Raw genomic sequence first — 27,550 nt, 5'->3', positions numbered from 1 at the left:
GGGAGTCACGGGAAACCACTCAGTCGTTACGCAGAACATAATCAAATGATATAAGCACCAAAGAATGCTTTCCTGTTGATGACAATTCCAGAAAAGGCCAATGTTTCATAAGCACTATAACCTAAGCCAGGGATGGGCAAAAGCAAGAACAAGTCGTTCACCAGGATTTGTTCCACATGGAAACAGAACAGTCCCCTAACTTGCTCCAGGCCTGATTGATCCTCACGCATAAGAAGAATGCAGCGTTCAGCATTTTCAGCATCAGCAGATTTCTCCAAAAGGCACACAAACATATTTAGATTCTGATGGTTTACGCCGACGTCATTGTTACACAGGAAAGTACAATTCTTGCAGGTTATGAGTACACAGAAAACACGACGGAGGCTAGTGTCATGATTAATATTAGGCATGATTGGAGATGCCAAGTTTGATACAGAAACTATAAAAGACACAGTGGTTCCTGACATCAAAAGTATCAACAAAATAATAAGATATCTTCAGTTAGCTTTGAGTGGAAAAATTGATCATTGTTCACAAAAATACTTGTGTATCTTTTCACCAAATGGCGATTATTCTAGAAAGAAGAAAGACCCCTTAAAAGGGGGTTCGGAGGGAAGCACCGACATTGCAACCAGAAAACGCTAAAGTTCTACAAACAAACTGAAACCATGAGTTTTAAAAGTAATAAAACCCATGTGACATTTCTTACTTTAATATTACCTAGGTATACATGATACACCATAGTTATAATGATGATCAGATCTAAAGCTGCCTGCAGGCTGTTCCTAAGCACATAGCTGATACAAAATTATTTAAAAGCCCCTTCATAAATATCCCAGATGTCTTCTAAAATTCGAGGTGTGAATTTGAACACCCAAGATCTGGCTGCTTTGCTTAAAACCACATGTCCCAGAGGTAGCCATGATCACTGTCAAAAAGGCACTGACAAGCCAAAAGTGCTGGTGAAACTCAAGGTTGAAAACTGAAGAAAGGAGAATTGTCCTCAAGAAGCCACTAGCCCCAGGATGCGTGGAAAATAGGGTTTGGTCTCTCTTTTCTAGGTCAGTGTTGCTGCCTGGATGACTCATTACAGCAGAGATGGCCCACCTAGAACGCAATGGCGTTTGTCTCCTTGGTAGTGTGAGCATAGCCTACCTTTGGGGACCACGTCACTCAGAGAGGAAATCCAATTCTCCAACCAGGGAGCTAGTAAGAGAAATAAATGTAGGGCTGGAGGTTGTGTTCAATATTTTAATCAAAACTCCCTCCAGATTGTTAACAATGATTAATCTTCACAATCTTTTACTCATTTAAACCTCTGTTGATCTCTGCTCTGTGAAGTGTTCAGGTTCAGTTCTGGACATTGTACCCTGATCTATCTTTTTAAATCTGTGTTTCTGTAAAACACATATGGGTTTGGTACTATCTAGACTCAACAGCAATCTCTTCTCCCTACATCCTCCTCTCCTGGGTGGAGGGGAAGATGAAGAGGTATTTTGATGCTAACGCTCCTGCTTTTAAGTAACGTGTAAGCCACAGATCCTCTACATTGTATCTGAGTCCAATTAAGAACGTCTGATGTCATCACACATAGGTGTTTCCAGGTGTGCTCTTTTCACATCAGGAACATGTTCAGGTGTGCAGGACGCTGGATTCCTTTTGGTTTATGAACCTTCACTGTTCATATTGGAAGTCAAGGCTGAGGGTATCGTTCAGCTCTGTCGTACATGGCTGCATGGGAAGGGCCTGAGAGCAGACCTGGAGAACATGCCCATGTCGGGGGCACGTCAGTGATGGGGACAGTGGAACAACCCAGGTCATTACGTTAACAGACAACGGAAGTCCAGAAACCTGCTTCCCAAGGGGCTGCCATGGGAATAAGTGAAATTGCACTTGTGATGCTTTTCAGAGGAAAGAATGTGAAATGGATTTAAAGATATAAGCAGCTACTTCTTTTCAAGGAAAAGATGAGAGAAAGCTGTGGCCCAGATGGACCTGGAGTGAAGGCTGAGACCACAAAACCAATTATCAGGCAGGATACTTTTTTTCCTTTCTGATCAGAAATACGCCACAAGTAGCCTTTCAGGGTGATACAAAGCTCAACTACTGAGCAGGAACCAAAAAAAAAAAAAGATGCACGGACCTTTCCTTTAGGAGGCGAGGCGAGTCACCAGCCTGTAACTCAGGCTTCTGTGTTAACAGTCCCGCCACATCACAGGCGGGGGGGGGGGGGGGGGGGAGCCCTCCAGGACACTAACGAGGCAGTGACTCCTTCCTCTTCCACTTGTCCGGGCCAGAGCCGCAGGATCCTCGCACCACTTCTTCCAAGCGTGTCACTGACGAGTTTCCATATCTACGCCTAGTCTCTGCCCTGAAGGACCCTCTTCTCCACCGCCTCCGTAGAATTTTCTGTCCATCAATACTAAAGCTGGCCCCTTCTCTGAAGCCTTCTGTGAGTCCCTCCCTCCCCCATGAACTAGATAATTTCTTCCAACTTTGGATGGGGAGGCTCCCTCCTAGCAGTTAAACTATAGATTTCACCGGTTCTGTCTTGTATGACACATGTTTGGCTGCTTTCCACCTTGCCTCATACGTTTTATAAGCTCTTTAACCCTTCTGCTTCCTTTATCGGTTTCTTCGTCTCCGCCTGGAACAGGAGTACGTACATTCATTCATACTTTATGAATGAACCAGCCCTGCTGGCACCTCAAACCATCATTCACTTAAAAACAATAAAACTTTACTAGGCACTTAACCCATAGGTGCAAGGAGTGGAAGATCGCAAAGGTGAGGAAGAACCCATCCTGCTCTCCTGGGAACGTGCAGCCCAAGGATGGAGCTAAGATACGTACCTAAATAAGCCGGGGCAAGCAGGCACACGTGTTCTCATAGGAACACAAAAAACTACAGTGTGGAAACAGGAGAGGAGCGAGAATCATTTCCATGCGGCGGGGTGAGGGTGGGGATGGGTGAAGGTTCTGGGAAGGGTTCGTGAGAAGAGGAAAAATCATCTGCTGAAGGTCAGATCTCACTAAATAGTTTGTAAGCATCTCATTTAATTCACGCATAACTCTCCAAGTTAGGTTTTTTTTAATCCCCATTTTATAGGCAAGGAAAATGGGGCTCAGAGAAGTTAAGTAATTCAACCAATCTCACATGGCTAGTAAATACACTTACACCCACATTCCCAATGGCCTGGCTCCAAAGCTCATGCTGATTTTCCTACAGTGGCTCCCCTCCTCCACAGGCAGATGAAACACAGTGACACCTGAGCTCAGCCTTCAAGCCCACACAAGGCTTCTTCAGGCTGGACTGGAAGGAGGGGAGGGAGGGGAGGGAGGGGAGGCAGGGCAGGGCTCTCCAGGGGCAGCCAACAGCTTGAGCGAAGGCCTGGATGTGGGAGAGTTTAAACCCTATGGGGAAAGGCAGACTTCCTCACGTACTGAGTCTAGGATGTACGAGGGACACATAGCCGAGATGTTTTGGAAGAGAAAGCTAGTGGGTGGTACCCCACTTCCCCTGTGATACGCTTGCAGCAGATGGTAAAGTGTATTTCCTATCTAAGTAAAAAAATTAATAACTATTGTAAGTAAAACATCTTGAGTGTATTGGAAACTGCTGCTTTATGGCAGTCATCTTGACGCTCAGTTGTAAATGTCTTGTAATGCAAACCATGTTGAGTGGAAGAATGTTTCTCTTTACGCTTCCTTTTCCTTTTCATCTTTGTTTTTCTCCCTCTGTAAAGGTACTATCTGGAGATTTAAACCATAACATTTAAGACTAGAGAAACGAAATACCAATAATTTACTTAGGTAAATGACCAACTTCCTATCACGCCAACCAACATTTAAGTATTTTCAAGTGAGAATCTCAATGTTATATAACTGGACTGGATTTAAATATTTCGAGAAGTTTTCAAACATTGTAAGTTTAAAAACTGAGAGCAGGGTAAATGAGATCTTATTAGCCTAAAACGATATAATATAAATAGTATATTGTATCACGGACCAGTAAGTGTGACTTGACCCAAGGAAGAGATGAAAACAGGGTAGGGGAGCGTGCGTAGCTAAGTGCTTTGTAAATTCGCAGTACATATTCAGAAATACTACACACTACTACAGAGGACATCTTTCACCTGTGGTCCCAGGTCCACTAAGAGCTTAAATTCCAGGTTCTTCTAAGTTCTTACAGCCTCCTGCCACCGGGAAAGAGAGAGGCACGAGGGGAAGCAGGGATCTGGCAGGAGCCCCTCAAGTTAGCACACTCGCAAAAACCAGAACAGGAAACCGCTGTCTCCCAGGGAGGGCAGATGGCTCGGGACCACTTGCCTCCTGCGAGGCACCCGGCTCACTGAGCCCCTGACTAATGACCCCAATCCCAGGCCCTTGAGTAACTCAGCTGTCCCGGCGGCACACTGGAGGTCTTCAATTAAATGGGAAAACAGACATTAGGGCTACAGAATGAAATGTGATTACCTTGTGGATGATGACCCGAACGCTATGTACAGGGAGAGACTTTAAAAGGATGCTCTACTCAATGTTCACTGCACAGAAAGAGATCACGCTTTTTAGAACCAGGAAGTCTTCCACAAACGAAAAAGTAAACTGAGATCACTGTATTCACTCATATTTTGGCTTTCCCATGTATTTTAAACATTTAAACATCTTTTTTTTCCCCTGGAGTCAAACTTTTATGGATAGCAGTCCCTACCCTGCCTTCCTTCTCTCCCCTCCACTCCTCAGCTCCAGCCCTCCTCACCCCTCATCACTCTTTCCCCTGTGCTCCTTTTTTATCTTCCCTCTCTCCTCCTCCTCCCATCTCCCTCTCCCTCATCTCTTCCCACTCTGTCCTCCCCTCTTCAGCCTGTCTTCCCTCACCCCTCCCCCTTCTTTCCTCCTCTCTCTTTCCTCCCCCTAAAACATGTGAAAAGTAACGTTAGTGCATCCTGGTTTATCCTGAGTAATGCACTTTCAGGCTGAAACTCTGCCTCAGGATCTAGGCCAGGAGGAGTTTATGCAAAGTTGATTGGGACATCAATGGAACTCTTGATGCATGAGTCACAGAAATGAATGTAAGCCACTCTAATTGCAGACCTACATCTCAAAAGAATTTGGTCTGATAACATCACAGGTGAAAACATGAGTCTGTTAAAAAAAAAAGTGGGGGGGAAGGTGACAAAGTTGCCCCTCAGATGCCTAGATCCAAGACTAAGTCTGGCAGTCAGTCTTGGGAACGGGCTGCCCCACCCCCAAGATCGCCTGCTCACTAACACCAAGGATTCTGGAATCATTTACCAGGAGGACGCCCAGTCACTTGGCAGCTTGCTTAATCTTGGTGTTTACCAGAAGCCTGCCAAAAAAAGTCAGTGAGCAGGCAATTATGTTAGACACCCGCTGATCTTTGGCGGCCATCTTCAAAACCGGCCCACCAACTTTTTCCAACAGTGACACCAAACCATAAGGGGTTTTCTCTGCACCACCAGTCTTAGATTTATATTTTATCAGGAGGGCCCTCATGTCAACCAACCTCCTAGGAAAAAGGAATCTGCAGGGATTTTGTGCCAGGAAAAAAAAAATTCAAATGGCCCTGGATTCTGATACAGACACCTCTTTTGTTTTGTTTTTCCCTCCAGTAACGGGAGAAGTAGAAACAATATTTTTTTGCTCCCTCTTTCGGTAAAGCAGCATCTCGAAGTGAGTGTGCCCTGGTCATCAACCATCTAGGGAGACAGAAAAGGAGGGCAGCCTGCGCAGGAGCCACAGCTTTCAACTTCAGTTTTGCCACTTTCTGGCTAACATGGGACAGACTCAGTTTTCTCATCTCATCTCATCTTGAATGGGACCAGGGCTGCTGTGAGACTAATGGCAGAATCCCTTATGAAATGCCTGGTACGTAACAGAACCTCAGTAAATGCTGGCCCTCCCAGCCCCCACTGAAACTTCGCCCCTCTTACCCAAGAAAGATTAATTTTGATCATTCCCAACCTAACACCTGGCATTCAGCCAAACGGCAATAAACTTCTCTGTCCAAAAAGTTGTCATATGTCCTTAAAACTTAACTGGTGAAAACCCCTCTTTGAATTAGTAGGTACATTTTTCATATCTCCTTCCTTTTTTCAGTAAAGCCCAAATATTCTTTAAATTTGGCCAATTTTAACTTGTGTGCAACGACCCTTTCTTAATAGACTAAACAAGAGTCATTACTTTCACAAAGCATATTGAAACTGTAAATTAATAACTATATTAAGCTATCATTTATGGAGTACATACTGGGCGAAGCATTTTTTATGTATTTAAATGCATTTATATCTCATTTAATCCGAACAATCCTATAAAAACAGATACTATAATTATCCCCATTTTACAGATGAAGAAACTAAGGCTAAATAACTTAACCCGGGTAACAAAGTAAAGGGCAGAGTTCAGTCACAGCCAGAGCAGAGAGGATGTCTGAGCTTAACACCGTGCATAATGCCTTCTCTTTTCAAACCAGTGCTCATGTTGTAATATCATCCAGAAAGACTTCAAATATTCAAATAAGAGAATTTTAGAAATCTCCCCACGATCCAAATCCCCACAACTGTATTCGATTTTCCAAAGCACTGCTTCTCATTGCTAAACTCATCACAATATTAGAAAAGGAGAGTGGAGATTTAAGAAACTGCTTCCCTGAATTTCTCTCTGCCAGTCTATCTTCCTTTATTTCTGGTTTGTTTGTTTTTTTTTTTTTTTGTCACCTCCTGTTTGTCTTAAGTAACAAATATTTTATGATCAACCCATAATTGAGTAGTCCCTTGGAAGAGACCACGGAATATCGCCAGCGAATACTAGAGAGAGGAAAAAGACATGGCAACGCTCCCAGCTCCATTCACCAAAAACTCTAAAAAAAAAAAATACATATAACAAAACAAAGCAAATTCCACTGACGGCTTCCCTTACGCTGTAATGGCAAAAGACAAGAGCCGCCTCTCGCTAAGGAGAGCTGTCGCGGTGCAATCCGTTTCTGAGGCTAAGAGATGCGAGGGACCTGCCTCCTCGCGCGCCCTGCCCGCCGCACCGCGGGGCAGTTTTTGGAGGGGGAGCAGAAGTGAGCATTTCCAGTTCAGAGACGATGGGCTCGCACGAGCTCCTTCAATGGCTGATGACAACCGGTTTACACAAGAGAAAAATGAAATCTAAGGAGTCCGCGCAGCAATCCCTGCAGACCGCGAAGTGGACGCCCAGCGGGGGGCGAGGGAGGCTGCTCGCCATCACGGGGTGGATGGTACTTCGCCACTCACCTTTGCCCAAACGTCCAGCCTGGGGCCAAGAAATGAGGCTACGAAAGCCGGCGGCGACCCGGGGCGTCACTCCCCACCTCCGGCTCCCGGAGAGGACCCGCTGGGCGCGGCGCCGCACCTGTGTCGCAAGGGACGCCCTTGGCCCCCGGAGCCAATCGGAGGTGATGCCTGACCCGAGGGCCCCCCGCAAAGCGCTCCCACCTGGCGTCGCCGCGCCCGCCCCCCGCCCCCCGGCCGGACCCGAGCGCCTTCCGTGCGCCGGGCGCCGCGCCCCCACCTGGAGCCTCACCTCTCGCCGCCGCCGCCGCCGCCTCCTCCGCCGCCATCGCACGAGCCACCCGGCCGGCTCCGCAGCCCCGGGGCGAGCAGCATGGAGCGCCCGCGGCCCGCCCTGCGCCGGCCCAGGCGGCGGCCCCGGGGCTGGGGCGCCGGCACCCGCGGGGCTCTGCCGGGTGCCGCGGCGGCCGCCACTGCAGCCCCCCGGGCGCGCGGCCGGCGCCGACCCTCCGCCCGGCCGGCCGGGGTCCCGAGTGTGCGGCTGGGGCTCGCCCGCACGCCCCGGGAGAAAGGGACCGCGCGCGGGGAGGAGCCACGGCGGCCCCGCCCCGCCGACCCCTGCGGCTGGAGGCAAAGTGCGAAAGGCTGCCGACGTAGCACCTTGAGCTTTTCTGGAAAGCGGCCTATTTAAAACAGGTTTCCACGATCACTTTAAGATTCGTTGCCTGCCAGCTGTTCTGGAGGTTGGAGTTGGTTCCTCTGCGGGGAGAAGTGAAGGATGGATGGAGATCATCCATGGTGGGGGCTACGGAGCGGGGAGTGCGGGGGAGCTGGAAGCGGGACTTCCCGGGCCCCCTTTTCTTTTCTGCCGTGGAAGGGCTTAACTGCAGAGACGAGGGTACGATGACCGAGGGGGGTCACCGAAGAAGCCGTTGGGGATCCTGCAACGGTTGGGTAACTCCAGAAGCAAGATCCTTGGGGGCTCACTTGACGGCCCCCCATCATACGCTGGTTGGCTCCCCGCCCACGGGCCCCTCGGGTGCCTTGGTTACAGTTCGTCTAGTAGAGGCAGTGCGGGAAAGGAACGGCAGGGAAAACACCAAAGCGTCGCAGCAACCAGCCTAAATCTATTAATTTTCCTACCAGGGCGCTGCATTACAGCATCTTAACTAGTTGCATTTTATGTCCTGAGGGCCACTGGGCGCGGGTGTGGGGCGCGCGTTCCTGGGCGGAAGAAGGCGTGGCCCGGGGAGAGCTGTTGCAGCGTTGAGCGCGGACTGGTCTCCTGCTCGGGAGTGGGAGGAGGTCCTGCCCTCAGTAACACACACCGAGACACGTCTCCAAAACCATTCTTGAAACATCCCCGTCCTAGCTTTGACTTGGAACTCAACCCGAAATCCACGGACATGACACCAACTTAGGCTGACAGCTCAGAAAGAAAAATCCTACGGACAGCCTAGCAGATAGTCTTGAAATCTGGCTTAGGTTTCCTGAACGTGTTCGGACTCTGGCTTTCCAGACAAGTGTACGCAGTTTTGAGGTAGTTTACCCAGACTGTAGTCGGGGAGGCGGGGAGATTCTCTTAGACCCGCACATGTGTTCAAGGAGGCTGGCTGCCTTCACGGTGAAGTGAAATTGCTGGTTGAGATGTGCAGTACAGACTGTTTCCCTTACAAACATTTTCCTCTTTGTCATCTCATGTGAGCCTCCCAACAACTTTGTGAGGTGGTTGAACACTTACAATTCTTCTCAGTAGGCAAACAGCGGTTCAGAGATGAGTCTTTTGTCCACGATCTCTCCGTAGACGGCAGGAGCCAGATGGTAAAAGTCAGATCTCCTTCTTAGGAGTTCATCCGTGGTGTTGTTACACGCTTGCTGGTCGGTCATCGCAGTCCTCGTTTCTTAGGAACGATGATTCACTGCCACCAGAAGCCTGAAAGCAAGAGAGAGGAACCCAGAACCTACATAAGATAGCAGGAAATGTAAGGCACAAGGAGAAGTTAGACCCACAAGATTCCTTGGGGGCAAATCACTCTCATAGTTTAGTATGTATTCCCCCGATTGTTCAAGTTTAATTCTACTTGGTACTTCTTTACATTCTGGAGCTTTATTTCCTAAGACATGATTTTTTTTTAAGAGTAGTTCTATTTATTATACCTCATAGGATAAGGTAGAGTCGCATAATATCTTGACAGATAGATAGTAAAGTAATTGCTCATTTCCAACTAGTGGTCTTTTCGTTTTTCTCCTTGGGCAAAGTATAAGCAAATGCTTTGAAACATAACTTGCGGAGTGCATGGTATAGTTCCTTGGGGTCAGTGTGGTTTCCTTGCCAAAACCCAGGAATGGCTTTGCTCTTCACGAAGCATCACTGATCTTGGGGGAACTTGGTTTGTTCAGCAGTTTGCTTCACTGACAAGTACTCAGGCGAGAGCAGTACTGGTTTTAGGAACCACTGCCTTGCACACCATCAATTCCACTTCTTGTCAACCTCCTGTTGGGACTGTAACAATGTAATTTAGGTTGGGGTTTCCTTGAAGGTCACTTAGACATTTCAGTTAGTTCAGGACAAAAAAAAAAAAATCGACCTGCTTCAGAGGGTAGTTAAATTGAAGATACCATTTCAGTGATGCATAAAAGTAAGTAACAACTACCCATTAACTAGCTCCTAAGTGACTGAGGAAAATAATTAAATTACTAATATTTAAAACTACACTTTCTTCCTCAACACTCCCCCTCCCAACCCCCGGCAGTCTATGGAGGGTGAACACTGGGTGAGATTCCTGGATGTGCGGAGCAGGCTGACGAGTAGGGGTGCAGTTAGGAGAAAGGGGTGGGGGGCAAATGTGTTTAGAGGGATAGATGGCCTATATAGTGTATTTCTGGAACGGGAAGGATCAGCTTGGGCTTGCCTGTAGACAGGAGAAGCAGAGAAGGTAACTGCAGGAGGGTGTACTCAGGAGAGAGAGGGAAGGAGGTGGTGGCAGCTGCCACAGGGAGTGGAAATTTGAGAGCTTTTAAAAGGGTATTTGGGGAGCTTCACTGTGTAACAGAAACTCAGTTACATTAGTTCCCCGGAAAATAACAACTTTACAAAATCTGCATTCCTTTTCAATAATTTTGGAGTTGCTTTGTTATTAAAAGTGAAAACATTTTGAAATTGGCCTTTAATGGAACGTAGGGCTGGCTGCCCACAAAATGCAGTTATTTAATTCATTTATTCATAAATGTTTATAGAGCACCTACACTGTGCCCAGCACGGCTGTCAGCACTGGCTTCCTTACATCACGTCCTGGGCATCCATTACTTCATTCATATAGACATTCTCACGACAATCGATGAAGCAGGTATATTTCAATCTAGAAGAGCCCAGTGTCCTTTGTCCTTTAGCTCAGTAGTTCCCCAAGTTGGATGTGCATGAGACTGTGCTTAAGTTCAGACCCATCCCAGAAATTCTGACTTACTAGGTCTGGGGCAAGACACACTAAATCCTAATTTCAAATAAGCACCCTAGTTGATTTTTGAAACAGTTGCTCTGAGTACTCTACAGGAAATATTGCTTCAACTTGTCAAAAATGAATTTTTCTTAAGCCTAGGTTGTTGCAGGGGATAAGTTGTGTATCTGTGTGTGTGTGTATTTCCACAAGCCAGAGGACAGAAGTAGCAATAAATTAAAATTGCAAGAAAAATTCAGGGAGAACAAAACTTAGGGCAAGATGGAATAGTTGTGCAGGCATCTCTTCATCTATGGAGTCATTGCCCTGGTCAATGGGCCAAGCGCCCATTATTTGTATAATGTCCAGAGACCCACTCTTACTCCTGGTTCTCTGAAGGGCAAGAAACCTGGGACCCCAGCGGCTGAGCCATGGTCTAGCACAGTGGTACTCAGTACTCCTGTTCTGGATAGGTCAAGAAAGATGTTTATGGACCAGCTTTCAGTTCACACATAGGCAATGGCAGAAACAACAAAAAAATCCAGGTGCAGTGGCTTCAGGTAAGAACCATTGCTATAAACCTGTGTGGCACCCTTTTAATAATTATCTCGGAGGTAACTCCAATTTGCTTCTGGTATCAGGTGCCCACGGGCTTTAGGCGAGCAGCAGCCTAGTACCAGGGAGGGAATCCTGATTAGTTTTAAACCAATCACCAGACCAGGTACTGTTGTAGGAATGGATGGATGACATAATCATGGCCAACAGAATGTGGGGGTTAACTTTACTTAGAATACTCCTGAGGGAGATTTTCCTTGCTCTTAAAAAAAAGAGGATGAACAACCAGTAGTTCCCCTTTTTTGTTGCATGAGGATTTGATCTTCAGAGCCCGTGGCCATCTCATCCCTCTGAGAAAACAAGACCAAGGACAAAGCCAACACTTGGAGGATGACAAAGCAGAAAAGTGCAAAGAACCGATGTTCTTGATGATGTTTTTGAGATGCTTAACTGACTCCTCTGGAAGGTTCCCATCTTGTGTCTTAGTGTTACTCATTTTCCTTATTGGTGAAGCTATTTTTACTCGCATCTTCTGATACTTTTTTTGGGGGGGAGTGGCAGTCAAAAGCACCCAAAGTGACAACTCTGTCACTAGCTTCCCATGTATTTTTCTGAGGTCTAGAAGCACATGAGGTAATTTGTCAATGAAACCTGCTCTATGATTTGGAGGAGTGGAAGGAGCACCGGACGTGGGTTCAAGAGCAATTTACTACCCGTACTGGGTAAGTCATGCTCAGCCTCGTGTGCAACACCTGTGAAATAAGTGATTCTGCTTATTTCAAAGAGTGGTAGTAAAAACCAAAATGAATAATGTAAGTGAAAGCATTTGTATATAAATGTAAGTTTTTTAATCACAAGATGCTTTTGGAAGATGACTGTCCAAGTTTGCTCCAAGGTCCAAATGTTGAGATTCAGTGTTTTCAACACCTTGTCTTGGCAACGGCATTCCTGATGTGACCTCAGTCAGGGAGCGGTGGGGAGCTCGTCTCGGGCGAGCAGGACTCCAGCTGGCTCCCGCTGAGCTCAGTAGGAAGAGACCCATGATGAGCCATCAGTGTCTTCCACAGGACAAGATGCCAGGGTACCTGAGCCCCGGGGACTTACATCACTAACTTCCACCTATTCTGAGGCCTTTTCAACTTAACTTTGAAGCATTTTCTCTTTCAGTTCTGCCTACTAATTGGTTTCAGCCTCATGTGTGAATTGTATATAAACCCATACAACTGTCCTGATTGTTTAAACATAACACAATTGAAATGAAATATTTATTTTGTTCTTGATGTGATCTTTCAGTGTGAAAGTTGGGTACATTTACAAAACCGCCTTTCTTGAATTTTGGATAACACCTATCTGAAAACTTTGAAGATAAAACCAAAAAAACCTCACCAACAGAAATATTATAAACATAGTTTTTATTCTTTTCTTACCTTCAATGAAAAAGGCCTCATGCCACCAAAACATTTTTTTGAAACTCAGTAACTGAACACAGAACTCCATAGCCTGATGGTTATTTTTCCAGACAACTGCTGAATAATTTATATTGCTTTTTAAAAAATAACTAAGATCTATTTTTATTACTTCAGTCCTTTTTAAAGCAGCAATATCTGCCTCACATTTTGTCCATAAAAATCTAAAATATCTTCAGTAGTCCCAAGTGTCTTGTATTTATATTTGTTCCAAGTGTGTTTCATTAAAATTTTCCAGAAATAAGTGCACTTCTACAGAGAACGTAAAATTTAGATAAAGACAAGAGGAAATAATCATGGTTGTAGCAAAACAGTTACTTTGAACGTTCTGAATCTTAGCAATTCCAAGAGAGAACGTGCTTATTACCCAGGGACCTCTCTAAGGATTAAATCCCAATTCATTTGTTTGTAGATCACTGAAAGATGGATACGTATTTCTCCTACCAGAAGATACGGATTGATTGATTGTCTAAAGGTTTTCTACAATAAAACGCCAAAAATAAATGTACTTAAAAATATTTTAAGATTTACAGATTTACACAAAGATACGCTGGTGTTTAAAAAACAGAAAAAGTATGCCATTATAGAAATAAACGAGACCCTATCTTAAGCCTTAGCAACCAAAGACAGTTTTGAATATTCCACACGTGTTATTTTCCATTCAACTTATAGCTTATTAAATCAGCTATATGTTCCATTCAGAAAAGGCTGATGTATAAGAAATCCCCTATTTTCAGGCAGCATGCTGCTTCAACAAATTTAAAGATTTAAAGCTATGTTAATAAGAAAAGAATAAAAGAAAAATAACATAACTTGCTTTAATACAAAGGTTTTTTTTAATAAAAAAGTCAAAATCTACATTAAATCAGGAAATCAATAAATCTGAATTATACAAGCTTTCTATATACTTAGAAAAACCAAAAACACACAGTTTATAACAAAACTCTTTAATTCAAAATAGAGTCTAATTTAAAGAAAACGTCATTATGCTCAGTTGATTGGATAGGGTTTTGTCATTTAAATTAAATGGTTCACCTGAAGTACAGGAAGTATATTATAGAGAAAATTCAGTCTCAGGGGTGTTCTGCAAATTATCTAGCTAATTTGCATCATGAATCAAATTCTCAGCTTCCAAAGGGCAGACACGGTCCTTAATTGCTTTTAGATAGGCACTTAAGAAATGCTTTTGATGAGGAGGAAACCCCAAAGATTATGAATCACTCTGTTAACTCCAGGGAAAGATGAGACTCCAGACAAAGCAAACTTTCCATAACTGCCCTTCCATTGCCAAGCAACCATAACTATCCCCACGTTCTTCTTATTAATAAGAATAAGGAGATGGAAATAAAAAATGCTCTATTCTTATTCAATTAAAAGGTAAACCTAGGTAATTCAGCTCCTTTATATCAATCTCTCTCTAACTTGAATTAATGAAAATTTTTTTATACTAGAATAGTTACCATATTAGATGTTGCAATATGCTCGTAACTTAACCCATTCACTATCACACTAGCAAAACAGTCTTTTTTTTTTTTTTAAAGGTGGGGAATGAGAAAATCTCATAAAATAGAGCAGGTTTTTTAAAGATTTTAAAGATTTTTAAAAATTAGAGGCAGTTATAGTAAGAAAACCCAGAGTTAGTCAAATTGAGATAACCCCAGAATTATCATAGTTCTCTCTCCTAGATATGCAGCCACATGATCCAAACAAGAAAAATGGAGATGAGCTATTAGATGAACACATAATAAGTATCAAACAAACACTAGGGAGGGAGAGGAGGGAGGAGGAGGGCAGAGGGGAAGGGAAGGGAGAAAGGGAAGGATTGGAAGGGGAGAATGGGGCGGGGGCAACAAAACCTCAGGATGGCCTTACCGCAACCCTGTGGTGCTCCCTAGCAAGCAGCAACATTTATAAAAGCTTTTGTAGATTTGCATAATGATCCTATGCAATTCTTCCCCATTAAGAACATCTGTACAAATAAATGATCATTTTACATTTGGATCACAGACCATTCGTAATGGCTGTAATTGTATCTTTAAAAAAAAAAATTCTACCAATTAGTAGACAAACATTAGGCCATTTTTTGATCAAGTGTTACTCCTCCACTAGTATTGATGAAACCAAAACCTCAGAGAGTCATTTTAAAATTAAAATGGTGAGCTAGAAAAGACTATTTTTTAGGGAAATATCCCCAAAATTTGATGCTGACATCATCTCCCTATCCTCTAATCATGACCCCCGGGGCCTGCATGTACTTCCTTAATTCCATTTACATTAACTACAGCGATGTAGCTAAACGCGAACTCTATTGCCCTTGAATGCGCAGGCCTCCATCAAAGGTCGGCCACGTCTGAAGACCGCGTTCGCACAGCACAGTGAGACTCTCCTCACTTGTGAACATCCACTCTGTTCAGGATCTTTGGTACATTTGGAGCATAGGAAAATAATGGCACAATAATACAAGTGCTATCAAAGGAAAGGTTTTCTTCGAAAGAAATCAAAGTTAACCAGCCATGATATGTAACAACTTTCTAGAAAAACCAAAGTAAATAGCTCTTTGTTCTCTACAAGTCCATTTACATGATCCGAAGTTTGACATTTAAAAAAATAGTTTAATAAAAATACGCTAGTTCTACAGGCAGCCTTCGTGGTCATTTCTTAAATTCAACTCACCAGAATCAAATTAAAATAATGCCATGTCCTCTGGTTAAAAAAGAAGTCCTTTTGTCACAAGAAAAGCAACTTTACACTTTATATAATACAGTACATTTCCCTATGAGTATACAACTACGTATATAAAGTCGTCAGTATTTCTGAATGCAAAGTGAATATATTAGTGGAGTGCTTGAGTGAAGGTGTCAAACTTCCTCCTTCTTATAAACTTGTCACTCCCTACTGTGGAGCTTGTGGAATAACATGATGATAAACTCTATTTTTTAAATAACCAGTGTATTTCCATTTTAAAACTTCTTAAAACCATTACAGAAATTGTCTTCATACATATTCTACAGGTGTCCCAACCCACAGGGCAAGTGTTCTAATACCAACTATGGAAGATGGCTTTTGTTTTATTGATTATCTAGACCCATAAGATTTGCAGTATAACAGCAATACTGCAGGGTTACCTATAGGTGAGCCTACGCCGCTTTAAATGATATGTGTTTCTCCTGAATTGATTAGAGGTGTTACAGTACAAAGCCACAGCACGCACAGGCAGAATGGACCCTACTACGCATGTAGGCAGTGCGGTTAGAAAGGGATGTACGCTTCTTTTATTCCAGTACCTTCATATAATAAAGTTAACAAAAACAATAAAATATTAAAAAAAAAAAAAAAGCCAGCTGGCACTGCCAACCAATTCCTGTAGTAGTCTTAGAAATCCTAGTCCTGCAGAATTTCCCCTTGTAGTCAGAAGCACCGCCGTCAACTCAGTGTCTTGTCATCTACGCCAAGCAAGCCTGGTGATGCAGCTACCTGAGTTCTCTTGGTTGTGAGCGAAGGTGACCTGCATTCATAATTTCCCAGCTTTCATGTAGGTGGGGATAGAGCCACGCTGAGTCAACCCTTCAAACCTTTTGTAGGTATAATTGAGAAAAACCCAGTCTTTAGATTTGTAGTCCGGTTCTGTGCTGTTTGGCACTAGAGAGAGAGAAATGAACCCAGAGCAAAGGAATTTCATTAGTGAAAATGCCATCCTCTTCAGAGACTTTCAACCGTGTTAATCGTGTTGTACGTGGTCTTACCTGGTTGTAAAATATCAGATTCAGGAAAGTCATCAAAATTTGATGTGTCATCAATGCTTTTGATTTCTATAGGGATCGCTGCTGGCCTTTCCCTGGAAAGAGGGATTGAGTAAAAATGGTCAATTTTCTTGAGTTCGATTTTCCAAAACATAATTTCACGTGTAAATTCTGCATGCTGTTCTCTAGATATGAGAGGAGCCAAGGAAATTTATTGTAGATTGGAAAATACCTGTAGTTAAGTGGGATTTCAGAGTTAGGTCTAACTTTTTATTAAAATATTATCATTTACTTGGAACTTTTATTTCTTTGTACCAAGATTTTCTCATGCTGTTTTTTTTTTTTAAGTGAAAAAACAACAATCAATGAAGGGAAAAGTAGAACAGAAGAGATTTCATTTAAAAAAATGTATCATTATATAAAGTACCCTAGATATTGTGGGGACTGGACCCTAACTAGTTAATTCAGGTATAGAATTCTTCTAGTAGAGGATCTGTAAGTCAAAAGTCATTTGGGAAAACACGGGGCTCAGAGGGTGAAGGGACTACACATTTGCGATGAAATCTGAATCCAAAAATTTCTTAATCATATAAATTTTAAGGGAATTAGGGGCATTAGGTTCGAAAATAAGCCATGAAAATGCCTTCTTATCATGCTAAAAATAGTTAAAAGGTATCAATTTTTATTGCTTCTGTCTTTCCAACAAGTACTTATTGGATCTTTGAAGTGATAAGTTTATAAAATTATGCAAAATCAAGCATATATTTTCCCCCAAGTTACTCTAACCTATTTATATTTAATGTCCTAACTTAATAGATTTACATCAATTTAGTGAAAAGAAGCATAAACCCTGGTGCCCTGAGATCTAATCTCTTGTCATTAACTAGCAGAGTGACCTTTGTATGAGGGCACAGTGACCGTCCCCTCCTACAAAACCAGCAGGCTGGACCAGTGATCTCTAAGCATCCTTCCAACTGTAACAAGGCGGGAATCACAGTTCCGCTCAATGAGATGATGTCTGGATGGTATAATACAGTGTAGCAGCTAAGAGTCAGGACACCAGAATCAAACTGCCTGGGTCCAGCTCTAGTTAGTAGTTCTAGCTAGGTCATTCACTGGCTGAGGCACTGGAGGCAAATTCCTTCTCTGTGACTTAGTTTCCTCATTTGTAACGTAGGGGTAATAACAGTACCTACTTTACAAGGTTTATTATGAGGTTAAGAAAAGTACAGAAGGTACTCAGAACAGTACTGGACACACAGTAAATCCTCCCCCTGCTCCCCAACAAGTGGTTATAATCAGACAGGATGCCTGGCACACTGCGGGAACTCCGGCAAAGATCTCCAGTGAAGTGACATGCCAGCTGTCTTGAAAGTGAGAAGGGGCGGGCTAGGTGGGGCAGAGGCAGGAACGGGGACACGGAGGAGATTTCCGTCACAGCGAATAGCAAGTGACAAAGCTCTGGGGTGGGAGAAGTGGGAAAGACCACACAAGATGCTCCTTGTACAGATGAGGCAAGAGCCACGCCCCACAGTCCCAAAATGCATTTAAGGATCCTTAGTTTTATTCTAAGAGGAAATGACCGATTAGATTTGTTCCTAAACCACTGCTCTGTGGAGAAGAGACCAAGACTATTGGAGGTAGTTTGGCTGCAAACGGAATCAAGGCCCGTGCTCACAACTAACTATAAGCAAAGTCTTAAAAGTTACTTGCATACTTAAGGGGGAGGGTGTAGTTCAGTGGTAGAGTGCGTGCCTAGCATGCATGAGGCCCTGGGTTCAATCCCCAGTACTGCCATTAAAAATGAATAAATAAATAAAAGTTACTTGCATTATTTAACTTTTTCCACAATGTTTAAAAGAGGGATTGTACACTCTTACAAATTAACAACGGAGACACCGTATGGTGTATTAGAGACAAAACTGAAGGGTTATAGTGTGAAATGTAAATATATCATCGTTGTGCTAACAGCCTTTATCATGTAACCCTGAATAGCGCAACCTGAACAGGTGCACAGACCTCTGGGGGAGAGATGGAAATGAGAGGTGTCTTGATTGTGGTGCATACATATACCAAAATTCATCAAACTGTGTATCTGCAATATGTGTAGTTTACTGTACACACATGACACCACGATAAAGTTGTTTAAAAAAATAAAAAATAAACAGGTGCATCATATGTGCTTTTTCCATAAAGTGGACATGAGATAAAATGAGCTATTTAGCTACAGTCACTATGCTCAGTCATTTATCTAATACAGAAAACACTGGCTTAATAACGTTATCACAGTGTTACTTCTTATATTTAATCTAGCAGAATCAGAGACAAATTTAATCACTAAGTCTAGTAAAAAAGCTTTCACTCAGACCTCTCCCGCTCAAAGCCTAAAAACATACCTGATGTGCCCCCAGTCTACACCCTCAAAAAAAGCATGCCCTTTTATTTCTTCTACTCCACTATTTCCAATTCTGTTTTCAGAATCAATACAAAACCTAGAAAATGGAAACAGAGAAATCATCATATGCCAATTATGTCTAAAGTACTCTTTGCATTATTTCAAATATTTTTTTATATTATTATATTTAAGTCTGTTTACGGTGGGAAAAGAACAGAAATCATCTTTAATTGCACTACTTAGACACAACTTCTTTGAAGCCATTTCCTTCTAGTCTTTCATTATAAGTTCAAAAATATTGTATTGATACAGTAATTACCATTTTAGTACTGTTTTCTTTCCACTTAATATACTGAGAACATGTCCCAAAGTCATTAAATATTTTTCTATTACTTCATTTCCTAAAATTTACACATGGAAACACTGTATTTAACCAGTCCACAATTGGTGAACATTTAGATGGTTTTCAATTTTTCATTAGTAAAAACAGTATCAAGATAACATATTGTATCTGTCTTTACACATATCTAATTATCTGCATAATCAAAATTCCTAGAAGTAGAATTACTGGGTCAAAGGTCATATATAGTTTAAAGATTTTTTTTTTTTAAGAATATGCTGCTACTTGGCTGTTCCCACAGGTTGTTCCAATTTATATTTCTTCTAGCCATCTCACAACAGTACCAAAACACGTCATCTTAGTTGAGAAAACAAATGGAATATTGCTTAGAGAAGGTTTTATATATGGACTTTTGTGATATGAACTGCTACTAACAATTTATTTTCTCTTTCTCTTTAGGGGATAAAGTCACTGCATTCCAACAGGAGTGATCTTTGAAATAATATAAGACCTCTCCCCTCTTCTTAACTCTTACTTTTTTTTCTGCATACTCCCTTTTAAGAGGCTACATTTTTTTTTTAAAACAAAACACCTTTTCTTTATTGACCCTTCTGATTTACAGATCAGTGACAGTCCTTCTCCTCCCACCACCAAGCTGAAATACGCAACCTAGTCTTCTTGGCACCTGTGAAGTTTTAAGATACAACAAACTCTTCTAGGGATTTAACCACTAACCTAAGAATTAAGTCCTTGGCTTTCTCAGATATAGGCACCTCTGGAGGAAATACCAGAGTTTCTTTCCAGTTCATCACTTTCCTATATGTTTCTTGAGGTGTTTCAGAGCAGAAGGGTGGATATCCTACGTATCAGAGAAAATAAAACTTTCATTAGCTTTTATGATCAAATATGTTTTATCTACTATATACGGCCCTGAGTGCTCTACTAAGCAATAAAAAATACCACCAGTCATCAATGTATAATAAAATCGGTAATGAAGTCAATAAAATAAAGGATTTAAAGCACCGCCCCCTTTTTACCCAAAAGGCCATGCAGATACTTCTGATACGTGGGAGTTTAGTTAAATACCCCCTTCCTGAAGCAGGGTCCCTAGAGAAGTTGTTGATATTTATCATCGTGTATTTAACTCTCGGGGAGGTCAGAACTCACTTTCAAGAGTTCAGATATTTTAGCCCATAATACCTACAATATGATCAATCAGCAGCACCCAGGGAATGTGCACAGTATGCACATAAATGAATTGATAAAACACACCTATTAGCATCTCGTACATAATTACTCCCAAAGACCACCAGTCACACAATTTGTTGTAACCAGTCTGCATGAAGACTTCTGGAGCGATGTAATCCGGTGTCCCAACGGTGGAATATGCCTGCAAAGGAACAGCTCGTCAGATCAGTGTTCTCAGTCTTTCTTTTTTGAAAGATCACAGTGTGACTCTACCGGAAAAACCAACATATACAGACGCTAACCTTTTCTTTAATATTTGTGTTGCTTACCATGTATAAGGCTTGGTGATAGGAACTGAGTCAGATAATCCATCGTTTAAGACATGATTTCTGTCCCCTAAAGAGCTCAACTAAGTTATTTACATATTTAGGCCTAAATCCATTCCAAAAATAAATAAACAAAGAGGTTGCACCCAGTAGGCCTGGCTTCCCCACTCACAACTAATGTGTTCTCAGGCCAAGTTATTCAACCCTTCTGAACCCCAGCTTCTGCCAACATAAAACTGGAATAATAATACCGGGTGGATATGGGGATGAAACAAGCAAAGGAATATGTCTGTAAACTATAACCTACAACATAACATCAGGTATTTTCATTATAAACTTATTTCCAGGGCACTGCTTATCCATTAGAAAGCAATGCAGTTTATCATTCTTAATTCATATAAAATCTTATAAAAACTTTCTTTAAGGCAATAGTTTTCAACTAAAGGTAGTACTCGAGGAGCCACTTGAAAATGTGTGACAGCAGATTTTGTGACTTCAGTACCTGGGGGAGGACATGCCTGGCATTCAGTGGTCAAGGGACACAGGTTCTAAAGGACTTTCCTGCCCCGAATACCAAGAGTACCTCTATTTCTCCACCGGGAAACACTGATGTAAGTCATAGTGATGGTCATGAGAATAGTAAGACCTGTACATGAGCGATCAGCTGTGAATATTCTGTGATTGGGGCACAGAATATTCCACGGTTCTAAGCAGTATTCAGTTTTCCCTTTACAGGTACGAAATACTGCGATCCTTTTCTCAATTGTAAAATCTGATCTAAAAGTGACACATTTAAAAGTAGAAGGAAGACTCTGTCGTTACTGCACTGCTCAAAATATTTTCAAAACACTTTTAAAGACCCTGAAATGTTTTGCAAGCACAAGACGTTTGCAACTGCTTGGGCGAGTGAGAGAGTGAGCTCAGTAATGCAAAGGTCATTTTCTTTGCTTTGAGAGGATATCAGGCCACTGCCTTTGGCCTATTTACCTTCCTGAGGGAATGCTGAGTGAGTTTCAGTTTCCCTTCGTCGCTTGGTCGGATTTAACAAATATTTAGAATGTTGATAGGTATGGTACGTTGTACAAGAAGTTAGGAAATTAAAGTCAAAAAGCACACGGCTAACCCTGACACTGTTCACGGACCTAGTGAACAGGATAAAAGGAAAGAGGAAAAGGGGCAAACAATTCTAGTACGTGCTAAGTAATGGAGGAGAAATCATGTGGGGTTAAAAATAGTGTTGCTCCACATGAAAGGAGTCATTAAGTTTATCTGCGGTCAAGTCTGCTTTTCCAACTTCACTTTATCTGTTTTACTGTAACACTGTTACCACGCCAAACTTTCTGTCTGTCTATGAAGAAGTTCTCAGAAACACGCAACCACATTACGTATGCTGGTTGGTATTCGTTGTATCAGGACAGGTGTGGAAAATGGAGCCGCAGAAATCACAAGGCGTTTACTACAATCACACTCAGCTCGGTGAGTTTTACAGAAAGTGCTAATTACTAAGTGCTAAAAATCGCATTTTCCTTTACAGGCCAGGAAATGTACAGAGAAACTAAGAAAACTGCATGACCCCTGAGCAAGCTCTAACATTGCTATGAAGTAAGAACTAACCATTCTGAAGATCCCAATTATCAAGCAAAGACCAAATGAGATTTGAGGACCAAGGCACAAAGTTCTCTCTTCAAAACGTGGCTACTCACCAGTTGTCTCCTGTTCTTTTTCCACGTTTCTGCTTTCCTCTTTGAGTTCATGTTCTGGAATGCTAATTTCAACAAGACAGAAGAACTGTAATCACGAGGAAACAACTCTCCCCAAAAAAACAAATTCACACAGATGCACTGAAAATACAGTGGTTTAAGGGGTGAGGAGAGAGAGACAAGCTTCAGTTCCCAACGGTCCTGAATTAAACCAGCCGCACCACCTCCACTCGATAAAAATCAAACTTACAGAAGTCACTTGGGGGGTTGTGTGTAAGATTTCTGTAGAATTCAGTCCTATGAGCTTTCTTTAATCCCGTGCACAAACCAAAATCAGATAATTTCACATGACCCTAGAAAAACAACAACAAAAAACACTCAAATAAAATCAATACATTATGTTGACTTTGAGACAAAGTCTTATAATAAACTCTTCTAAATGCAATTATTGTAAAAATGCTTAGTTTAGAATTCATACAGGTGAAATGCAGATTAACTATCTGATGATGATGATTTTAAGAGGCAGACAACGGAAGACAAAGACAGCCAGTTTTCCCTTGACGCCATGTCACCTCAGAGTCCTCTCCTGTTGTGTCACTCTATGAAATAACGTAGGTGAGCAATGAGAGAAGCAGCAGTTGCCCGTTTCCAATCACAAAGTCAGCCCTATTACTGCATAAAATAATCAGCAACCTAACAGTTCACCAGCTTCTTCACGTGCCTTGGCATCCAACAAGAGGTTGTCTGGTTTAATGTCCCGATGGATGAAACCCAGCTGGTGGATCGCATCTATTGCCAGCACAGTCTCTGAGATGTAGAACTGTGTCTCCTCCTCCGTCAGAGTGTCCTTCTTCATTAGCAACGTCATCATGTCACCTAAGTAAAGGGAAACAGGCACCAGGGATAAGAAGTGCCTCATGGGGGGGGGGGGACACCTCGGAAAGATGTCTTTGTAATACACAACATTTGCCTGATTTTTGCATTTTATGATCCACCCAGTGTACTCTCAACCATCTCTAGGGCTAAATGTAGTTTTCTCTACTTTTTTTTTTTCTTTTTCTTTTTCAAATGGAGGTACTGGGAATTGAACCCAGTACCTCGTGCATGCTTAGCATGCGCTCTACCAACTGAGCTATACTCCCACCCACTCTAGGGCCAAATTTTAAAAAGTGTTGTTGCATAGCAAAAGCTTTTCATGACATTTAATGATTTTTTGGGGGGGGGATGGGGGCGGTATTTAGGTTTGTTTGTTTGTTTGTTTGTTTATTTACTTATTTTTGGAGGAGGTACTGGGGATTGAACCCAGGACCGCATGCACTCTACCACTTGAGCTATACCCTCCCCCTGTTGAAAGATTTTCATGTAGAAACTATGTGAAATCAAATCAGAACAGAGCTGGTGATGATGTCATATGTACCACTCAACATCCAGAATAAGTTGCTGAAGAAAACACATCAAGCTGTGAAAATGAATCAGTGTAAGCACACCTGGAAATGGGATATATTCTTTCAAATTCAAGTTCCAAAAAAAAAAAAAACACTCAGAGCTCTTGGGGCCAGCAAAAATAGGCCATTGTCCCACTAAAAGGGTCACCTCTAGACATTCTTTTATTTTCAAGAAATTCTGTTCTTTTAAAGGGGCAAAGAATATACACTGGTGGACTTAACAACTCAGAACTGACAACTATTAATATTTTTCCATGATGCTTCAAGTCTTTAAAGACAAACCCCATGCAGAGTTTCTGCCCTGCTCTCCCATCCTGGGCCAGTCCCCTTTTTGCTGAGCAGCCATTATCACGGATTTGCTTTGGTGTGTATCCTTCCAGCTTAGTTTTGAAATATGTTTTCATACACGTGTATTAATCTGCAAATTTACGGCCTTTTGTATGTTTTTAAAAATCACATAAGTGACATCAACTATATATATACATAATTCCACAGCTTGCGTTATTATTCTTGTTTCTGAGGTCTTACTGTTGAAACAGATAAAGCTCCTGACTTTTCACTCTGTTAAAACATCTCATCACGTAATTATGCCACACTTTATTTATCCATTCTTCTGCTGATGGACATTTATCTTGCAGTGGGTTTTTTTACCATCACGACACTGCTGCCATGAGCATCCTTTTACAGGCCGCCCGTGCGCCTGCGGGGGAGACTCCCCGGGGAACACAGCGGGCTGGGCTGCTGGGCTGCAGGACACACGCATTTTCAGCTTCACTTGGTGTCTATGAACTGCTCTCCATGAGAGCTGGGGATTCCGTTGCATGGATAAGAGGCCGGCTCCCCCCACAGCCTCATCAGACTTACTGTTTTTACTAGTCAGTTGGGTAAGAAGTGGAATCACTCCTGTTTTAATTTGCATTTCCCTGAATGCGGGTGAAGCTGAACATTTTCCTATATATTTGTAGACAAGTCAGAGTTTCTCTTCTGTTCACAGCCTACCATGTGCCCACTGGGTTGTCTGTCTTCTTCCTAAGTGACTCGTTATTCTTAACTCTAAACTTAGATAACAATCTTAATAATTATATACAGTAAAGACAGAATGGTAATATTTAAAATGTACCAACTTTATCGTTTCTTCATAAATAATCTGATTTGTGGTCAAAACTAGCATTATTATGAGAGCAACTATCAGAAAACCATGATTGACTGTAAAGCCTCAGAGCCAGGAATATAAAAGTGCACCTAATCAATACAATTATAATTGCATACAAGTATGTGCCTGTATTAGCCTGTCACTGCTGTCATATTTGATTTACCTCCAGGGAGAAATTCCATGATCAGATATAGGTTCCTCTTATCTTGAAAACTGTAAAACATCTTCACCACCCAGGCACCATCTGCTTCTACCAAAATATCTCTCTCTGCTCGGATATGGGCCACCTGGATGAATGTATTTTGAAATAAGAATTGTAACACATTATACAGTTTTCAAGCTTACTTCTTAACAATTATCAGTCCAGTTCCTTAACAGTCATAGAGGAAAGTGGGAGTTTTAGAAAAGATCTGAAACCTATATGCATGTTCGTATCCTCATTAAATATGGAATTCAGGAAATAGTTTATTTTAGCTGATAGCTTTAGGCTGGCAAGTTGGAACCACAGGAGGTATATTAGGGAAGATGAGGCCTTCGAGGTAGAACAATGATTAGTCTGAAAAACCCTCTAACCAGGATCTCCACCTCGCCAAGGATCTTGGCTTTGTCATATAAACTTAGGGCCTTGGTCTGACTTTTAAATGTTAAAATTAGTAACCAATATCCTATAGATTAGTACAACAAAGTCAGGGTCCTCAGCAAACTATTTTTAACTGTTACTAGTCCAACAAAGGGCCTGACTTGGTCTTTAGCCATTAAGTTGTTTGTTTAAGAAATAAAAACATATATAATAATTCTATATTATTTTGTCATGATATAAACCGTTATAATATCTATGAACATGATCTACAGCAAATTATTGTACAATTTTTGGGAGTTTTGCTACTGACTTTTGTCAGACACATATTTACTAGAGCAACTATTACGTGAACACTTTGTAGACTGAAAAAATGAAAATTCAATGGTGACAAAAGCAGATTAATTTATATGGGGCGGGGGGGAAGCAACCAAAGTGTAAGACAGACTTGATGCTGGGCTCCAGGGAGATTTCTCCTGCAAAATATTCTAGATCAGGGCTGTCCAACAGAAATAGAACGCAAGCCCCGTACGTCATTTTAAGTATGTCATTTCATGCAAAAGGTAAAAAGAAATGGGTGAAATTATTTTTAATACAGTTTCTGTGACCCCCATAGATCCAATCCAAAATGTTATCATTTCAATATGGAATCAATATAAAAATTATTGAGACGTTTTACATTTTTTTTTCCCACCAAGTCTTCAAAATTTGGTGGATATTTTCCATTCACAGCGTATCTCCATTCAGACCAGCTACGCTGAAGCGCCCAGTAGCCACGTGTGGCTGGTAATTGAAGATGCAGCTGGAACTAACTGCTGCCTTTTGTCCTTCCTCTAAAACCCCACCCGGGACTAATCCTGTATGGCTCAGTTAGAAGATTCCTGAGTCTTCCCACTGCATTCAGAGTAAGACCCGCACTCCACTTCTCGGCCTTCGGAGCTCTGTGAGATCTGGTCCCTGCTTCCCTCTCCCACTGAGTTCCAGCCACAGTGGCTTCCTCCTCTTCTCTGAGCGCGCCAAGGTTCTTCCTGCCTCAGGTCCTCTGCATCTGCTCCCCGGATCTTTATTCTACTGGATGGTTAGATGTCACTCTCATTACTCAGTCCCTCATCGAATACGCCCTTCTCAAAGAACCTTCCCTCATCTAATTCTTCCTCCTAAAGCCAGGTCACCTGCATCACTTTATCCTTTTGTAAAATTCTTCTTCATAGTACTTGTCAATCATGACTATTTGAAACAGCTGTCTGCCCATTTTCCACATGACTATAAATGAACAAAAATCAGGCTTGTCCTGGGAATCACTGTATTCCCAGAACCGTATCTGACATATCACAGGTACCTGATAAATACTTGTTGAATGAATGGAGTAGAAATAAAGTAAAACAATGCAGTGAAAATTCAAGCGGGCCATATTTAAATAAAAATCAACATCATGCTACCGTAGTAACAAGTAAGCATTAAGTGGGACTAAAAGACTAAGCAAATAAAGCACCAGGTCCAGAGCGGTGCCCTCTCCCTCTTTACCCCACTGTTGAGTCCTTCATGAGCACGTGTATTCAGCTGAGGCTTCTAAGGGCGTCCATCCAGACTGGAAAGGCAGGTGAGCACATAAAATAACACTATGGATGTTTTCAGATTTATGGCCATTCCATAAGCTGTATTAAGTTACAGGAGATACAGAGAGAGCCCAGAAGTATGAAACTGGAGTGGTTACAGATTTTGGAAGTAAGTAAACTCAGCAAATTCTCAGGAGCCTGGTTTGCTTACTGGATGTGTGACAGGATTAGGAGGGCTGAGAATGCATCTTTATTTTCACTCAAGTCAGAAAAGTAGGTATTTTCTTACGGACTGAATGTTCGTGTCCCCCCTAAGGTTCCTATGGCGATGCCCCAACCTGCAGTGTGAATGAATGAATCCGGACACAGGGCCTCCAAGGAAGCAATCAAGGTTAATTA

The 27,550-nt window shown here is 42.2% G+C and overlaps 2 protein-coding genes across 5 annotated transcripts in view; both read right to left on the bottom strand.

Annotated features, from left to right (window-relative positions):
• The window catches only part of BMAL2 (basic helix-loop-helix ARNT like 2), a 58,016-nt gene extending 50,392 nt beyond the window's left edge, over positions 1–7,624 (bottom strand). For both annotated transcript variants that reach the window (XM_031443899.2, XM_064479143.1), the window contains exon 1: positions 7,569–7,624. In XM_031443899.2, coding sequence (XP_031299759.2) covers positions 7,569–7,605 — 37 coding nt within the window. In that variant the 5' untranslated portion in view covers positions 7,606–7,624. The remainder of the gene's footprint in view (positions 1–7,568) is intronic.
• A 5,036-nt stretch (positions 7,625–12,660) lies between these two features.
• STK38L (serine/threonine kinase 38 like) overlaps positions 12,661–27,550 on the bottom strand; it is a 67,537-nt gene continuing 52,647 nt past the window's right edge. For 2 of the 3 annotated variants that reach the window (XM_031443902.2, XM_031443904.2), the window contains 9 exons: positions 25,182–25,305; positions 23,142–23,296; positions 22,671–22,773; positions 22,424–22,485; positions 20,479–20,596; positions 19,942–20,065; positions 18,868–18,963; positions 16,475–16,566; positions 12,661–16,370 (listed from right to left, as the gene is read on the bottom strand). In XM_031443902.2, coding sequence (XP_031299762.1) covers positions 16,243–16,370; positions 16,475–16,566; positions 18,868–18,963; positions 19,942–20,065; positions 20,479–20,596; positions 22,424–22,485; positions 22,671–22,773; positions 23,142–23,296; positions 25,182–25,305 — 1,002 coding nt within the window. In that variant the 3' untranslated portion in view covers positions 12,661–16,242. The remainder of the gene's footprint in view (positions 16,371–16,474; positions 16,567–18,867; positions 18,964–19,941; positions 20,066–20,478; positions 20,597–22,423; positions 22,486–22,670; positions 22,774–23,141; positions 23,297–25,181; positions 25,306–27,550) is intronic. The other variant, XM_064479142.1, reaches the window with a different exon arrangement.

The sequence above is a fragment of the Camelus dromedarius genome, chromosome 25 (genome assembly GCF_036321535.1).
Source record: "Camelus dromedarius isolate mCamDro1 chromosome 25, mCamDro1.pat, whole genome shotgun sequence".
Lineage (NCBI taxonomy): Eukaryota > Metazoa > Chordata > Mammalia > Artiodactyla > Camelidae > Camelus > Camelus dromedarius.
This window is presented reverse-complemented; position numbering and strand designations above follow the sequence as displayed.